The sequence below is a fragment of the Microcaecilia unicolor genome, chromosome 10, assembly GCF_901765095.1.
Source record: "Microcaecilia unicolor chromosome 10, aMicUni1.1, whole genome shotgun sequence".
Classification (NCBI taxonomy): domain Eukaryota; kingdom Metazoa; phylum Chordata; class Amphibia; order Gymnophiona; family Siphonopidae; genus Microcaecilia; species Microcaecilia unicolor.
In genome coordinates this window covers 131,236,215-131,252,055 of record NC_044040.1, presented here as the reverse complement: position 1 = coordinate 131,252,055, position 15,841 = coordinate 131,236,215, and the positions used below count along the sequence as shown (strand labels likewise).

General features: G+C 43.5%; 1 protein-coding gene across 1 annotated transcript in view; it reads left to right on the top strand.

Moving 5' to 3' along the window:
- Window positions 1–3,547: 3,547 nt before the first annotated feature.
- The window catches only part of GAL3ST2 (galactose-3-O-sulfotransferase 2), a 155,019-nt gene continuing 142,725 nt past the window's right edge, over window positions 3,548–15,841 (top strand). The window contains exon 1 of the mRNA XM_030217177.1: window positions 3,548–3,697. Coding sequence (XP_030073037.1) covers window positions 3,636–3,697 — 62 coding nt within the window. The 5' untranslated portion in view covers window positions 3,548–3,635. The remainder of the gene's footprint in view (window positions 3,698–15,841) is intronic.

Sequence of the window (15,841 nt, the reverse complement as noted above, 5' to 3'; positions counted from 1 at the left end):
CGCCTCCCATCTCCGGCTCTGGCACAGACCGTATAAGTCTGCCCTCCACTATCCTCGCCTCCCAACTACCAACCTCTCTTCCCCCACCTGCTCTGCCACCCAATTTTGGCTAAGCTTCTGAGGATCCATTCCTACTGCACAGGATTCCTTTATGCACATCCCACGCATGTTTGAATTCCGTTACCGTTTTCATCTCCACCACCTCCCGCGGGAGGGCATTCCAAGCATCCACCACCCTCTCCGTGAAAAATTACTTCCTGACATCTTTTTTGAGTCTGCCCCCCTTCAATCTCATTTCATGTCCTCTCTTTCTACCGCCTTCCCATCTCCGGAAAAGATTTGTTTGCGGATTAATACCTTTCAAGTATTTGAACGTCTGTATCATATCACCCCTGTTCCTCCTTTCCTCCAGGGTATACATGTTCAGGTCAGCAAGTCTCTGCTCATACGTCTTGGAATGCAATTCCCATACCATTCTCGTAGCTTTTCTTTGCACCGCTTCCATTTTTTTAACATCCTTCGCAAGGTACGGCCTCCAAAACTGAACACAATACTCCAGGTGGGGACTCACCAACGGCTTGTACAGGGGCATCAACACTTCCTTTCTTCTGCTGATCACACCTCTCTCTATACAGCCTAGCAACCTTCTCGCTATGGCCACCGCCTTGTCACACTGTTTTGTCGCCTTCAGATCCTCAGATACTATCACCCCAAGATCCCTCTCCCCCTCAGTACCTATCAGACTCTCCCCGCCTAACACATAAGTCTCTCGTGGGTTTCTACTCCCTAAATGCATCACTTTGCATTTCTTCACATTGAATTTTAATTGCCAAACCTTAGACCATTCTTCTAGCTTCCTCAGATCCCTTTTCATGCTTTCCACTCCCTCCCGGGTGTCCACTCTGTTGCAAATCTTAGTATCATCTGCAAATAGGCAAACTTTACCTTCTAACCCTTCGGCAATGTCACTCACAAATATATTGAACAGAATCGGCCCCAGCACCGATCCCTGAGGCACTCCACTACTCACCTTTCCCTCCTCCGAGCGAACTCCATTTACCACCACCCTCTGTCGTCTGTCCGTCAACCAGTTCCTAATCCAGTTCACCACTTCGGGACCTATCTTCAGCCCACCTAGTTTATTTAAGAGCCTCCTGTGGGGAACCGTGTCAAAAGCTTTGCTAAAATCTAAGTAGATTACGTCTATAGCACGTCGATGATTCAGTTCTCCAGTTACCCAATCAAAGAATTCAATGAGATTCGTTTGGCACGATTTCCCTCTGGTAAAACCATGTTGTCTCGGATCTTGCAACTTATTGGCTTCTAGGAAATTCACTATCCTTTCCTTCAGCATCGCTTCCATTACTTTTCCAATAACCGAAGTGAGGCTTACCGGCCTGTAGTTTCCAGCTTCTTCCCTATCACCATTTTTGTGAAGAGGGACCACCTCCGCCGTTCTCTTATTATATAGGATAGAGGTATCCTATATAATAAAGCTCACCTCCAACGTTCTGAGGCTGCCTGGAGGCTTCCGGTGGTGGTGTCCTTCATGGAGTAGATCGTGACGTCAGGGAGAGGGGAGGAGCCACGAGTGTCCACTGTGGAGGTGGAGTAGGGAAACATCAGGGAGAAGGGAAGAGGCGCGAGTGTCCAATGTGGAGGTGGAGGAGTAGGGAAATGTCAGGGAGAGTGGAGGAGCCGCAAGTGTCCAATGTGGAGGGGGAGGAGTAGGGAAACACGCGGAGCATGTTTCCCTACTCCTCCCCCTGCCTAGGAATCGCACCAGACTGCCTGAACCTCCCGAACCACACGCGCACACTAACCGCCCTCCAAAAACCGCCACCGCCCTCCCTCTGCTCTCCAACTCCTGATTCGCACTGTTGGAGAGGACAGAGAGGGAGGGCGGCGAGACGGCAAGCAAGATGCTGCACCGACTGTCCAATGTCGAGGAGGCCGGTGAGGGATCACAGTGACGGTCGCGGTCCACTCGCAAGAGGGGGGAGGGAAAGACCAGCGGGTCCGACTGCAGCTCATCGCTCATCCCCGTTCAATCACAACAAAGCAACCAAGCCTAGCACATGCTGCAGGACGTCTAATAGACAGGAATGGAAGACAGCACAGCAAGTCTAGGGTAAGCAAAGAAGAACATTGGTTAATCTCTGTTTCCACTCCCCTACGCAGCCCTCATTGGCATACACTGAAAAACAAGAAAACCTAGGAGCTGCTGCTGCACATTGTCCTTTTAAAATTCTTGATAGACAGTGCCTTAAAATGTCAAGGACAAAAGGAGGGGGAGACAGACAGACCCTGCAACTGGGAGGGGGGAGGGGGAAACAGGGAGGACCCTGCAACGGGGAAACAGACTGGGGGGGGGGGGGTGATGACCCTGGAACTGGGAGGGAGGGTGGACCCTGGCACATACTCTCATTCTTACACACATACTCGCACCCAGTCTCACTCTCTCTCTGTCACACACACACTCGCACATTCACTCTCTCTCACACACTCACTCTTACACACACTCACTCAAACATACACACTCCCAGGAAAACCTTGCTAGCGCCCATTTCCTTTAAAACAGAAACGGGCCTTTTTTACTAGTATAAAATAATGAGTGGAGTGGAACAGGTGGATGTGAAGCGTCTGTTCACGCTTTCCAAAAATACTAGGACTAGGGGGCATGCGATGAAACTACAGTGTAGTAAATTTAAAACAAATCGGAGAAACAGTTTCTTCACCCAACGCGTAATTAAACTCTGGAATTCATTGCCGGAGAACATGGTGAAGGCGGTTAGCTTGGCAGAGTTTAAAAGGGGGTTAGACGGTTTCCTAAAGGACAAGTCCATAAACTGCTACTAAATGGACTTGGGAAAAATCCACAATTCCGGGAATAACATGTATAGAATGTTTGTACGTTTGGGAAGCTTGCCAGGTGCCCTTGGCCTGGATTGGCCGCTGTCGTGGACAGGGTGCTGGGCTCGATGGACCCTTGGTCTTTTCCCAGTGTGGCATTACTTAGGTACTTATGTAAAAGGAATCCAAGGATCTAGTGGGCCCCAGAGTGGAATAACCACTCAGTACAGATTTACATCTCCTTCATACGGGATTGCCTCTTGGGGAGGAGAAACAAGGTTCCTCCCTTAGCTTAGAATTTCATACCTTCCTCGAAAAACTCAAGTGTAAATACTATTGAGCTAGTTTCTCAGTACATTCGGACTTGATTGGCACCTCTCTGGAGCAGGGACCCAGAATGTTTTCCTGCTATAGCTTAGGAAAGAGTGCATTGACAGCCTGCTACACACAAGAGCTTTTAAATCCACTTTTTGTCTTGTTAACAAATCCTGGGCTCATTAATTCTTGTGTTTATCTTGGGCTGTTCTTATTCTATGCTTTAAAAACAATCAGTCATCGTTTAATAATTTCCTGCTGCAGGGTGCATAGTTGGGCACCACTACATAGGTTAAACAAATCCTGGGTTCGTTAAGTCTTGTGTTTATCTTGGGCTGTTCTTATTCTATGCTTTAAAAACAGTCAGTCCTTACTTAATCATTTCCTGCTGCATGGTGCATAGTTGGGCACCACTACATAGTTGAATAATCTTCACCTGTGACAGTACAGAAGGAAGAACAGATCCTATGTCACTTTGTCACTTCAAAGCTATCAGAGACAGGATGAAATTCTTGCAATGGAAACATAGGTAAGGAAAAATACAACTGTTTCAATGATAAATCCTTCAAGTTGCATAATTTTGTCTTTGTGTGGTACAGAATTCAATTTTATGAAGTAGATTTTTCCTGCTCCTTTGGGTATCCATCTGACTAGGAACCAGTCTCTCTTTCGGTCTAAATGTGTGTTTCCCCTAGTTTATATTCCCATCCCAATGTACTTAACCCAGTCATTTCAGTGATATTTCGGTCAGGGTACGAAGTCCAGCCATTAGTAGGATGAGTGGAACTCCTCCTGGAGCTGTAAATGACAGGGGAATTGAATGCAGGACCTCCAAAGTACTTTATTTATTTATTGGGATTTATTAGCTGCCTTTATGAAGAGAGTCACCCAAATAACCAAGAATACAGATAAATACAATAAATGGGGTAAACTTGAAAACAGTAAATTGAAACCTAATAATAGAACTATCATGAAACAGTATCAACAATATACACATTTAACAGCACTGGAATTCAATGTTAGCATAATACTAATGATACACTTAATAAGCATGCAATAGAACATTCAACTTGCTAAAGATTTTCTACAATACAGCTTACCATATAATTGAGAGATCAAGAGCAGATAGATACAGTATATGCATGGTATAGAGTCAGTTGGGATAATTTGATGGCTAGCTACTTTGTATAGTATTGCCACTCAGCTACAAAATTTCAGACATAATTGCAGAAGTGGGTACATATGTTACACAGAATGCATTTCTTAATCGATTTCAGTCTAATAGTTTTATCCTCTGTGCTCTTGTGTAGTGCAGGCTTGAATAAATGCATCATTAATATTATTATTTTATTTTGAGGGGCTGCAGGAGTGGTGTTGTAATATTTAACAAAGATGAATGTGGTTTTATTGAGAACAAATCATACAATTCAATGAGGAACTGTAATCGAGTAAGAAATAATGAATATGCTTACAAATTGGGTAAGGGACCATAAGGAACAGTGCATAGCCAAGGCAGCAAATAGTAATTGCTGTAACTAAGGCTGCTCACTGGTCATTCAGAAGCATGCTGAATATTGGCATGAGTATCAGTTGAGGCTGTGGATTTTTTTTATGGACACAGTCTATTTCATACATGCAAGCCCTTTCCTGGTCCCTGAAGCAATTAAGGAGGGGCATTTATTTAATGGCACCAGCTGTGTGAAGAACTTTCTGGTATCAGCAATTTTGGAGTATCCACCTTTTGCAACAATTCTAAGAGTTGAGTTTTTTTGTGACACTTTTTTTTGTACATATTTTGGTTCTGTTTTATTTATTGGGATTTAGTAACCGCCTTTATGAATAGATTTTCCTAGGTGCAGTTAAACATAAAACTTAGAATTTTGAAATTGAGTTTGGCTATCCAAGCCACATAAGTATTCAGGATGTTTTAGCATAAATTGTTCTCTGTTTTTAAAAACAATTATTTTAGCTGAAGAACCAGCATTAACAACAAAATCATTTTTTAATTTTTTTTATTTATTGTTATTTCAATCAAAATCACAAGTAAATTTACTTGACAGGAAAAAAGCAACTAAAGAAACTAATTTGCCCAAAAATTCCTCAAAAATAAAGAAAAATATCTCCTTTTTAGATGCTTTAAAGTCCACAATACTGAGTCCAAGTTTTCAATAACTGGAGATATAAGGAAAAGAAATTAATGTTTCAAATATACTTTAACCAAAAAAAAACAAGATTTCAGCGTTACAGGCTTGGTATATACACACTTATAGAGCTCTCTTTGATGTTAAAAAGGAACCCAATTGGGAAGGGTCAAAATATACATATTTAACATTCTGATAATTTACCAAGCATTTACATGGGTATTTTAAATAAAACGTTGCTCCTAACTGGAGCGTCTCCTGTTTCAACTGCAAAAACCTTTGCCTACGCTTCTGCGTGTCCCTCGACAAGTCAGGAAATATCCGAGTTTGTAATCCTCTAAAGGTTTTCTCTTTTTTTTGGAAAAATTTCTTTAATATCCATGACTTGTCTGAGGTCAACGCTACCGTGGCAAGTAGGGTTGAAGCAGTTAATTGTTCACTATCTGAACTTTCTATCAATGCAGAGACATCTATTGCCTGGTTATTTAAATGCTGTTCTTCTCTTTTACCCGAGATATAAAAACCTGGGAGATAGGAGGGAACTGGTCTTCTCCAATTTCCAGAACTTCTTTAAAGTAATTTCTTAGCATTTCCCTCGGAGAAATCAGAGGTTGCAAGGGAAAATTTATAAAACGCAAGTTATTATTTTTTAAACTGTTTTCAAGAAACTCCGATTTTCTCCTTAGGTTTACCAAATCTTTAACAGTTGTTGTTTGCAAAGTTTGTATCTGTTGTACTTCTTTTTCAAGATGTTCAGTTTGTGAAGCCACTGAATTAAGTTTAGTTTCTACTTCCTTCAGTTTCCCATCCAATAAAGAAATTTCTTCAGACATCTTTTTCGTCTGAGGGCATAAAGCCTTGCCAAGTTCCACAATTAGATGCCAGAGATTGTCTAAAGTTACTTCGGTAGGTTTTTTAAAAGGAAAAATCTCTTCTACCTCAGTGTGCATCAGACTCACATTCCCAACTGTTCCTATCGTCTCCTCAGCTGATCTTCTTTCTATGGAAGCAGCCAAAGTGGGGGTTAACAAACTCCCCAAACCTTCTGACGAAGATAAAATTGCCTCCCGTTCCCCTCCGCTACCTGACTCTCCGGTCTTCGCGGTCGAGAACGCCTTCATCGGAGAACTGCTTCCTATTGGCTGGGGAGGCGGGTTTCTGCCGTCCGGGCTTAACGAAACTTCCAGCCCAGTGTTCACTCCGCTTTCTCCAGCTAGTGGGTGAACAAGCGGGCCGCCCGTCGACGGTAAAACCATGCCTGCGGCTCTCTGCAAAAAAGGTTCAATCGAGCTTAAAGAAGGTGGATTCCTCGGCTGCTGGGAGGCAGTCGCTGCAGCCCTTCCTCTCCTCTTCGGCATATTACTGGTATTGCTCAGGAAATGAGAGAGACTCTAAAAACACGTCCGTCTCATTCGGCGGCCATCTTGGACTCAAACAAAATCACTTTTTATCTCCATCTCGTAGCCCACACTGACTTCCTTCCTGCCCATTTAGCCCTACTCTCTCTTTTCTATCCTTTAACCAGTTTTTAATCCACAATAGGACATTACCTCCTATCCCATGACTCTCCAATTTCTTCTGGAGTGTTTCATGCGGTACTTTGTCAAGCGCATTTTGAAAATTCAGATACACAATATAAACTGGCTTGCCTTTAACCACATGTTTGTTCACCCCTTCAAAGAAGAGTAATAGATTGGCGAGGCAAGATTATCCTTCACTAAATCCATGTTAGCTTTGTCTCATGCATATGCTATGTAATTTTGTTCTTTATAATAGTTTCTACCATTTTGCATGGCACTGGCATCAATCTCACTGGCAGTGGCGTGCCAAGGGGGGGGGGCGGTGGGGGCGGTCTGCCCCGGGTGCACGCTGCTGGGGGGTGCCGCGGCGCGTGACTGTTGCCCTGTTTCAGTCCGATTTCGCAATTCGCATGTGTTCACTGCTCCCTCTGAGTCTGCCCCGGAACAGGTTACTTCCTGTTCCGGGGCAGACTCAGAGGGAGCAGTGAACACATGCGAATTGCGAAATCGGACTGAAACAGGGCAACAGGCGCGCACCGCGGCACCCCCCCCCCAGCGGCGTGCACCTGGGGGGGTGTCATTTCGCCGGGGGGGGGGTCGCGCTGCACCCGGAGGGGGGGGGCGAATCGGCGATCCGCCCCGGGTGTCAGCTAGGGTCAGAACGCCACTGCTCACTGATCTATAATTTCCCAGATTCCCTCTGGAACCTTTTTAAAATATTGGCATTACATTGGCTACCCTCCAATCTTCCGGTACCACGCTCAATTTTAAAGATAAATTACATTATTACTAATAATAGTTCCACCAGTTCATTTTTCAATTCTATAAGTACTCTGGGATGAATGCCATCCGGTCTAGGAGATTTGCTACTCTTCAATTTGTCAAATTGCCCCATTATACCTTCGAGGTTTATAGAGATTTCATTCAGTTTCACTGACTCGTCAGCTTTGAAAACCATTTCTGCCAATGATACTTCTCCCAAATCTTCCCCAGTGAAGACCGAAGCAAAGAATTCCTTTAATCTCTCCGCTATGGTTTTGTCTTCCCCGATTGCCCCTTATACACCTTGGTCATCTAGCGGTCCAACTGATTTTTTTACCAGCTTCTTGCTTTTAATATACCTAAAAACATTTTTGCTATGTGTTTTTGCCTCCAGCGTAATCTTTTTTCCAAAGTCCCTCTTGCCTTCTTTATCAGTGCTTTGCATTTGACTTGACATTCCTTATGTTGTTTCTTATTATTTTCAGTCGCTTCCTTCCATTTTCTGAAAGATTTTATTTTAGCTCGAATAGCTTCCTTCACCTCACATTTTAACCATGCCAGCTGTCAATTGGTCTTCCTCCTTCCTTTTTTAATACACAAAATATATTTGGCCTGTGCTTCCAGAATTTTTTTTTTTAACCGTTCCTCTCATTTATTTATAGTCTCCTTTTTGAACTGTATTGGATTTCCTGTGTATATTTACTCCAAAGCTAATATCAAATCTGATCATATTATGATCACTGTTATCAAGCGGCCCCATCACCATTACCTCCCGCACCAGATCATGTGCTCCACTAAGGACTTGACTAAGTCCTTGATTTCATCAAGGAATTTTACCTACCTAGCATGCCCAGTCAATATCGGGGTAATTGAAATCACCCATTATTATTGTGTTGCCCAGTTTGTTAGCCTCCCTAATTTCCAATAACATTTCTACATCTGTCTGTTCATCCTGGCCAGGCAGATGGTAGTACACTCCTATCACTATCCTTTCTTAATCAATTATCAGTCCAATAGTTTTATCCTCTGTGCGCTTGTGTAGTGCAGGCTTGTTTAAATGCATAATTAATATTACTATTTTAGTTTTGATGAATGGAGGGGCTGCAGGAGCGGTGTCCTAGTATTTTACAAAGATGAAGGTGGCTTTATTGAGAATTGTGAAGTGTCTTAGATCAGTGGCGTAGCCAGAAGGCAATTTTTGGGTGGGCCAACAGGTTGGATGGATGGGCACTAGAGAAACACCTGCCACCTGATATGCCCTGCCGACGCCCCTACTCCTATCGCACACCTACCCCACTCCCATTAACTTCAATGGGAGTAGCAGTGCTGGCCTCAGTGGTTGCAGGCCACATTGAGAGCTAGGGGAACTATAAGAGGGTGCACTCTTCATCCTCCACTGAGCCACGGTCCGCCAACATACATATGCTTCCCCCAAATATGCCCTAAATATTACAGTGGGGCCCTAAAATATCAATACATCAAGAAATCTGAACAAGCCAAAGTACTATAGAATAGTACATAGAAAATTGATGCTAACAGAATACGTTGGTCACACACACAGAACACAAATGCCAAATACAAAATAAGTGACCACAAATCATAAACAAATTAAATCAAAATCCCAAGAAGCCAGACCTTGCATTTAGCACAGCACAGAGAAATACAAAGAGATGCATTTTTCCTATACTATTCAAAATATGATAGCACATGCAAGAGACAGTGTTAGGGGAGGTACAACTAGGGCAACTGCATTTGACTCCCTAGCCAGAGAGAACCCCAGGCCACCTGGAAGCTGAAGAAGGTGCAGCCTGTTAGTAAGCTTTGGGGTCCCCTCCTAAATATCTGCCTTGGGCCCCAGCCATATTCTAACACCAGCTCTGGCAGGATGTACATTTCAAATCTGACGTATTCTAGTCACAGAATAGAAAAATAAAATTCTTTTTTCTACCTTTTGTTGTCTGCTCATTTTATTTTTCCAAGTCATGTTGGTCCCAGGCTCTGGTTTCTACATCCTTCTGTCTTCTCTTAACTCATTCACCAAGGTCTCATGTCCATTTGATATTTCTACTTTCTCTCCATGTCCACTATCCATCTTCTTCCATCTCTGTACCTCTATCTTTCTTCATGTTTAATATCCCCCTTTCTCTGTGTCCCTATATTTCTCTGTCCAGCTTCTCCCCTCTCTTTGTCCCCAGTGCCATTATATCTCTACCCTCTCTGACCCTACCCCATCCAGCTTCTCTCCCTCTCACTCTCTCCCCTTTCCAGCATCTGGTTTGGTTGCTTGATTCCCTGCCTGCCTGCCTACCCACCCCGCCCTCCCTTCGTTTAGTATTTGTTCCCTTTTCCTTCATCTCCTTGGTCTGGTATTTCTGTTTCCCTTCCCTCCAGTTTTCCTCCCCCTCTTCCTCCCACATCCAGCAGCTCTCTCCCATCCATCCAGTCCCCTTCCTCCTCTCCCTTCCATGTCCAGCAGCTCTGTCCCTTCCCTCCAGTCCCTTCTTCCTCTTCCTCCCTTGTCCAGAAGATCGCCAGCCCCTTCCTCCTCTCCCTCCCATGTCCACAAGCTCTCCAGCCCCTTCCTCCTTTCCCTCCCATGTCCAGAAGCTCTGTCCCTTCCTTCCAGTCCCTTCCTCCTCTCCCTCCCATGTCCAGAAGCTCTCCAGCCCCTTCCTCCTTTCCCTCCCATGTCCAGAAGCTCTGTCCCTTCCTTCCAGTCCCTTCCTCCTCGCCCTCCCATGTCCAGAAGCTCTCCGGCCCCTTCCTCCTCTCCCTTCCATGTCCAGAAGCTCTCCAGCCCCTTCCTCCTCTCCCTCCCATGTCCAGCAGCTCTGTCCCTTCCCTCCAGTCCCTTCCTCCTCTCCCTCCCATCATGTCCAGCAGCTCTCAGCCACTTTCCCTCCAGGCCCGCCCATCCAATATCCTTCGCTGCTGTCGCTGCCTTTTCTCCTGCGGCTCCACCGGGTATGGCCGTCCGGGAGGCAGTGTTCAGCAGCGTTGCCTGCATGCCTGCCTTTAAAATAATTCTTCTCCCCAGGCTCCGCTGCATTCTCTTTTTCGCCCGTCGCAAAGCACTGCCGTTCACACAGGCAGCTCCGCTCCCCTTTGCCACGTCCATCTGGCCCTACGTAAACAGGAAGTGCATCAGAGAGGGCCGGATGGACGCGGCAAAGGGGAGCGGAGCTGCCTGTGTGAACACTGCAGCCAGACTCATATTCAGAAAATCAAAGTATGAAAGTGCTGTTTTTAATCTACTTCTCTCTAGACCCCTGTGGGATCCTTCCACACGGAGGTGTACAGAGGGTTTGTTCTTCTAAGATCTTGTGGACCGCCTCCCTGAATTCCAGTGACACCCCTTCCCATGGGTATCGCCGCTGGGGAGGCATCAGAAGGCGCAGTTCAAATCTAATTCCCATGACCACAGCTTTCTGTCTATGTGGATCTAAGTGAATCTTGGGCCATTTATGTTCCCACATAAAATCTATGAAAACTGTTTCAGTGAGGAATCTTACTTGTGTGTGTGTGATACTTTATAAAACAGATGACAGATAGAGGATGAATTGAAACAAAGACAGAAAACAGCTTAGTAACAGAAATAGTCTTTTTATTCTTACCAAATTCAAGCTTTAATCTGGTACATTCAATGGACAGATTCTGGATCCAACCGGCCAGAGCTCTGCTCCCTAAGATGCGTTGGGGAAATCTTCCGAAGACAGCTCCGATGCCCACTCCTTATATAGTATTGGGTCCACATACAAGTCTATAGAGAGGGACTTTTTTTTTTCTAATATTGCTTAATCTCTGAATCATACTTAACCGTCGGTCAGGTGCCCACCTGCCCCTCCTCTCAAAGATTGCTTAATAGTGCCAATTTCGACACTTTCACTTCCTCTTTTCCAATCCTAAGAGAGAGATCTGTGTCTTCATATCTTATGATACTGAGAGCCATTTTATAAAGACATTCTCCATCTTAAGAACCAAAGTCTTTACCATTTTTGTCTCTAATTTCCTCATCTTAAGCGTAACACTCAATTTGAAAGTTGTACCAGGTTTCCTTAAGACTCACCAAGCAGTCCTGCTCTTGCAGGTTCTCTGCTATAAGGCCATCAGCTGCTTATCAGGCCTAGTCAGTGCTTTTCAGCTGGTTAGAACCGTGTATCTTGGCCCATCACCATTCCAGTGGATAGGTCTCAAGCTAGAACACATATTAACAGTGCTAAACCCCTATGAGAGAAGCTACACTGGCTCCCACTCAAAGAACGCATCGCGTTCAAGATATGCACCCTGGTTCACAAAATCATCCATGGTGATGCCCCAGCCTACATGTCAGACCTGATAGACCTACCACCCAGGAATGCCAAAACATCATCCCGCACATTCCTTAATCTTCACTTCCCCAACTGCAAAGGCCTAAAATATAAACTAATGCATGCATCAACCTTTTCCTATATGAGCACACAGTTCTGGAACGCGCTACCGCGCAACCTGAAAACAATCGATGAACTAGCCAGCTTCCGCAAACTACTGAAGACCTATCTTTTTGACAAGACATATCACAAAGATCAAAACATGTGAATCCCCATATGTATCCAGAACTGTCTTATAATGCTTTCTTGTTATTTCACTATTATGCTTTATCATTATCATGTAACCCAAAATCCTTCTGTAATACCAATTGCTTATTCTCTTCTCATTTCCACTATTCATGATGTATTGTAAGCCACATTGAGCCTGCAAAGAGGTGGGAAAACGTGGGATACAAATGCAACAAGTGAATGAATAAATAAATTGCTGTATCTAAGGCTGCTCACTAGCCATTCAGAAGCATGCTGAATACTGGCATGAGTATCAGTTGTGGCTGTGGATTATTTATGGACGCAATCTATATTGATATATGCAAGCCCTTACCTAGTCCCTGAAGCAATTAAGGAAAGGCATTTATTTAACAGCACCAGCTCTGTGAAGATTTTTCTGGTATCAGCAATTTTGGAGAATCCACTGTTTGCAACCATTCTAAGACAGTTCAATTTTTTGTGACACTTTTTTGTACATATATTGGTTCTGTTTTACTTATTGGGATTTATTAACCACCTTTATGAATAGATTCACCCAAGGCTGTATAAAGCAGTGTAGTTTAACATAAAACTTACAATTTTGAAATTGAATTTGGCTATCCAAGGGATCCTTTTACAAAGCCGTGATAAAAAGTGGCCTGCGGTAGTGTAGGTGCGGGTTAAGGGCACGTGCAGAATTATTTTTCAGCGTGCCTGTAAAAAAAGGCCTTTTTCTCTTTCCCCAAAAATGGATGTGCTGCAAAATCAAAATTGCCGCACATCCATTTTGGGTCTCAGAACATACTGCCAGCCATAGACCTAGCGGTAAAGAATTTGTGCAGTAATGACCTATGTGTGTCAGATGCCACTTGGCACACGTCTGCTACACGCACCAGAAAACTTTCAGCCGTGCATAGCGGATGTGCGCCAAAAATGAAATTACCGCAAAAGCCACTCAGTAGTCGGGTGGTAAGTCCATTTTGGCGTGCATTGGGTGTGCATAGATGCTTAGTAAAAGGGACTCCAAGCCACATTATTGAGGCTGTTTTAGGATAAATGTTCTGTGCTATTAAACTAATTATGTTTGCTGAAGAATCATTATTACAAACAAAAACATTCTTTGAAAAACAAGACATTCTGAAACTCCTGTCTCTTTAAATATATTTTTTTTTATATTAAAGGGTGACATTGAGGGGGAAAGTTATCAACATGGGCTACCATGTATTTTGCAAAAATGACCACAAAGAGAGGAAAGAACACACAAGTCCCACAGTATGGGCAAAGCAAAGAAAAACGAGTGGGAACTGGTTCAGGTTCTTCAAAAACAGACTCAGTACTCCCAATGTGAAATTAAACATAAGCTGGTCTTTAAAAAGACCACTGATGAAAGCAAAATGTATGTATAGCAGCTTATGTTTATTTTATAAGACGTATTGCCAAGGATAGATGTGATTGTCAAGTATACGCATCAAGAGTTGCAGTAAGCAACTCAGTAGACATACTAGATTGGATTACCACAGACAAACTAGACCTCTTATTTATCACAGAAACCTGGTTCCATAGTCCTACAGACCCCGCCATCCTACAAACATGCCTACCAGAATACAAAATCACGCACTGGACAAGAAATGGAGAAAAAAGAGGAGGCGGAATAGCTATAATATACAAACCTGAATTCACCATCACAATCACAGGCGAATCTACCTCACGACAACTCGAAATTGCATCGACAAGAATCAACCATCCAAGCCTAATAGGACACCTTAACACAATCCTATTCTACAGGCCACCAGGAAAATGGCAAGACACCCAAACACAACTCATGGATTTCATCTCGAATACCTGCGTATCAGCCTCAAACATCCTCATACTAGGTGACATCAACTTACACCAAGAAGATGACACCCTACCAAGCACACGAGAATTCAAAGAATTCCTACAACTCTGGGATCTGTAAACACCCAACTTACAACCAACCCACGAAAAAGGACACACACTAGATATCATAACAAATAGACTCGAACCGGACTCAACTATCACACTCACCAACACAAGATGGACACCCACATTATGGTCAGACCACCATAAAGCAAACGTCACTCTTTACTGGCGAAAAACACAACTAAACACAATCAATAAACATGAGCGAACAACCTACACAACGAGAGGAAAAATAGACCCCACAACATTCTGGCAACAAATCTACCAGAGCGAATGGACTACAAACGCTAACACCATCCAATTCCTCCAAGAATGGGACGATATAAGCACAACAACATTAGACAAAATTGCCCCAGCCCAAACCAGAACATCACACAGGAAAAATGCAAATCCATGGTTCACCAAAGAACTAAAAAAACTGAAAACACAAGTCAGGAGACTTGAACGAGCCTGGAACAAAAAGAGAGATGAACAAACACTAAATGACTGGAAACAACTTCGGAGAAAATACAAATACACCATCAAACAGACAAAAATACTACATTATAAAACATTAATAGGACCAAACTACAAAGACACACATAAACTCTTCAACCTTGTGAACAAACTGTTAGACACCACACCTGTTACAACCAATGGCAAAGATATACCAAGTGTCGACAACCTTGCAAAACACTTCAAGGAGAAAATTGTACTATTACGACACAAAATACCCGCCAGCCCTACAGAATACACCACTCTCCTAGACTGTCTAGATCCAGAAGAAAGAACACACCCAGCAGACAGAACCTGGACCGAATTTGAACTATTATCAGAAGACCTCATCTCCAAAACTCTCAAAAAATATGCCAAATCCAACTGCAAACTAGACATATGTCCAAATAGCCTCATGAAATCTGCTCCTCAACAATTCATAATAAACCTAACAAACCACATAAACTACATGCTACAAAATGGACTCTTCCCAAAAGAAAAAGGAAAAATCTTACTCACACCAATTCCTAAAGACACAAAGAAAAACACGAGCGAAATAACCAACTACAGGCCAATAGCATCCATACCACTAATAACCAAGATAACCGAAGGTGTGGTAACTAAACAACTCACAAGCTATCTAGACAAACATTCAATACTGCATGATGCCCAATCAGGATGCCGTTCGAATCACAGCACAGAAACAGTATTAGTCACCCTTATGACTAAATTCAAACAAATAATTGCAACTGGCAACAATATACTCCTCCTACAATTTGACATGTCAAGCGCCTTCGACATGGTTGACCATGGAATCCTACTACACATACTTGAATATTTTGGCATCTGAGGAAATGTCCTGAATTGGTTCAAGGGGTTCCTAACCCTGCGCTCGTATCAAGTCACATCAAATTCAACCAAGTCCAAGGCATGGATACCTGAATGTGGAGTCCCACAAGGATCACCTCTATCGCCAACCATATTCAACCTAATGATGATCCCTCTAGCAAAACTCCTATCAAACCACAACCTAAACCCATACATATACGCCGACGATGTGACAATATACATCCCATTCAAACAAGACACCAAAGAAATCTCCAACGAAATCAATCAAAGTCTACATATCATGAACACATGGGCAGATGCATTCCGCCTGAAACTAAACGCAGAAAAGACCCAATGCCTGATACTCACCTCCCAATACAACACAACCGAATTCAACGTGATAAACACACCAAACCTAAAACTTCCAATCTCAGAAACGCTAAAAATCCTCGGT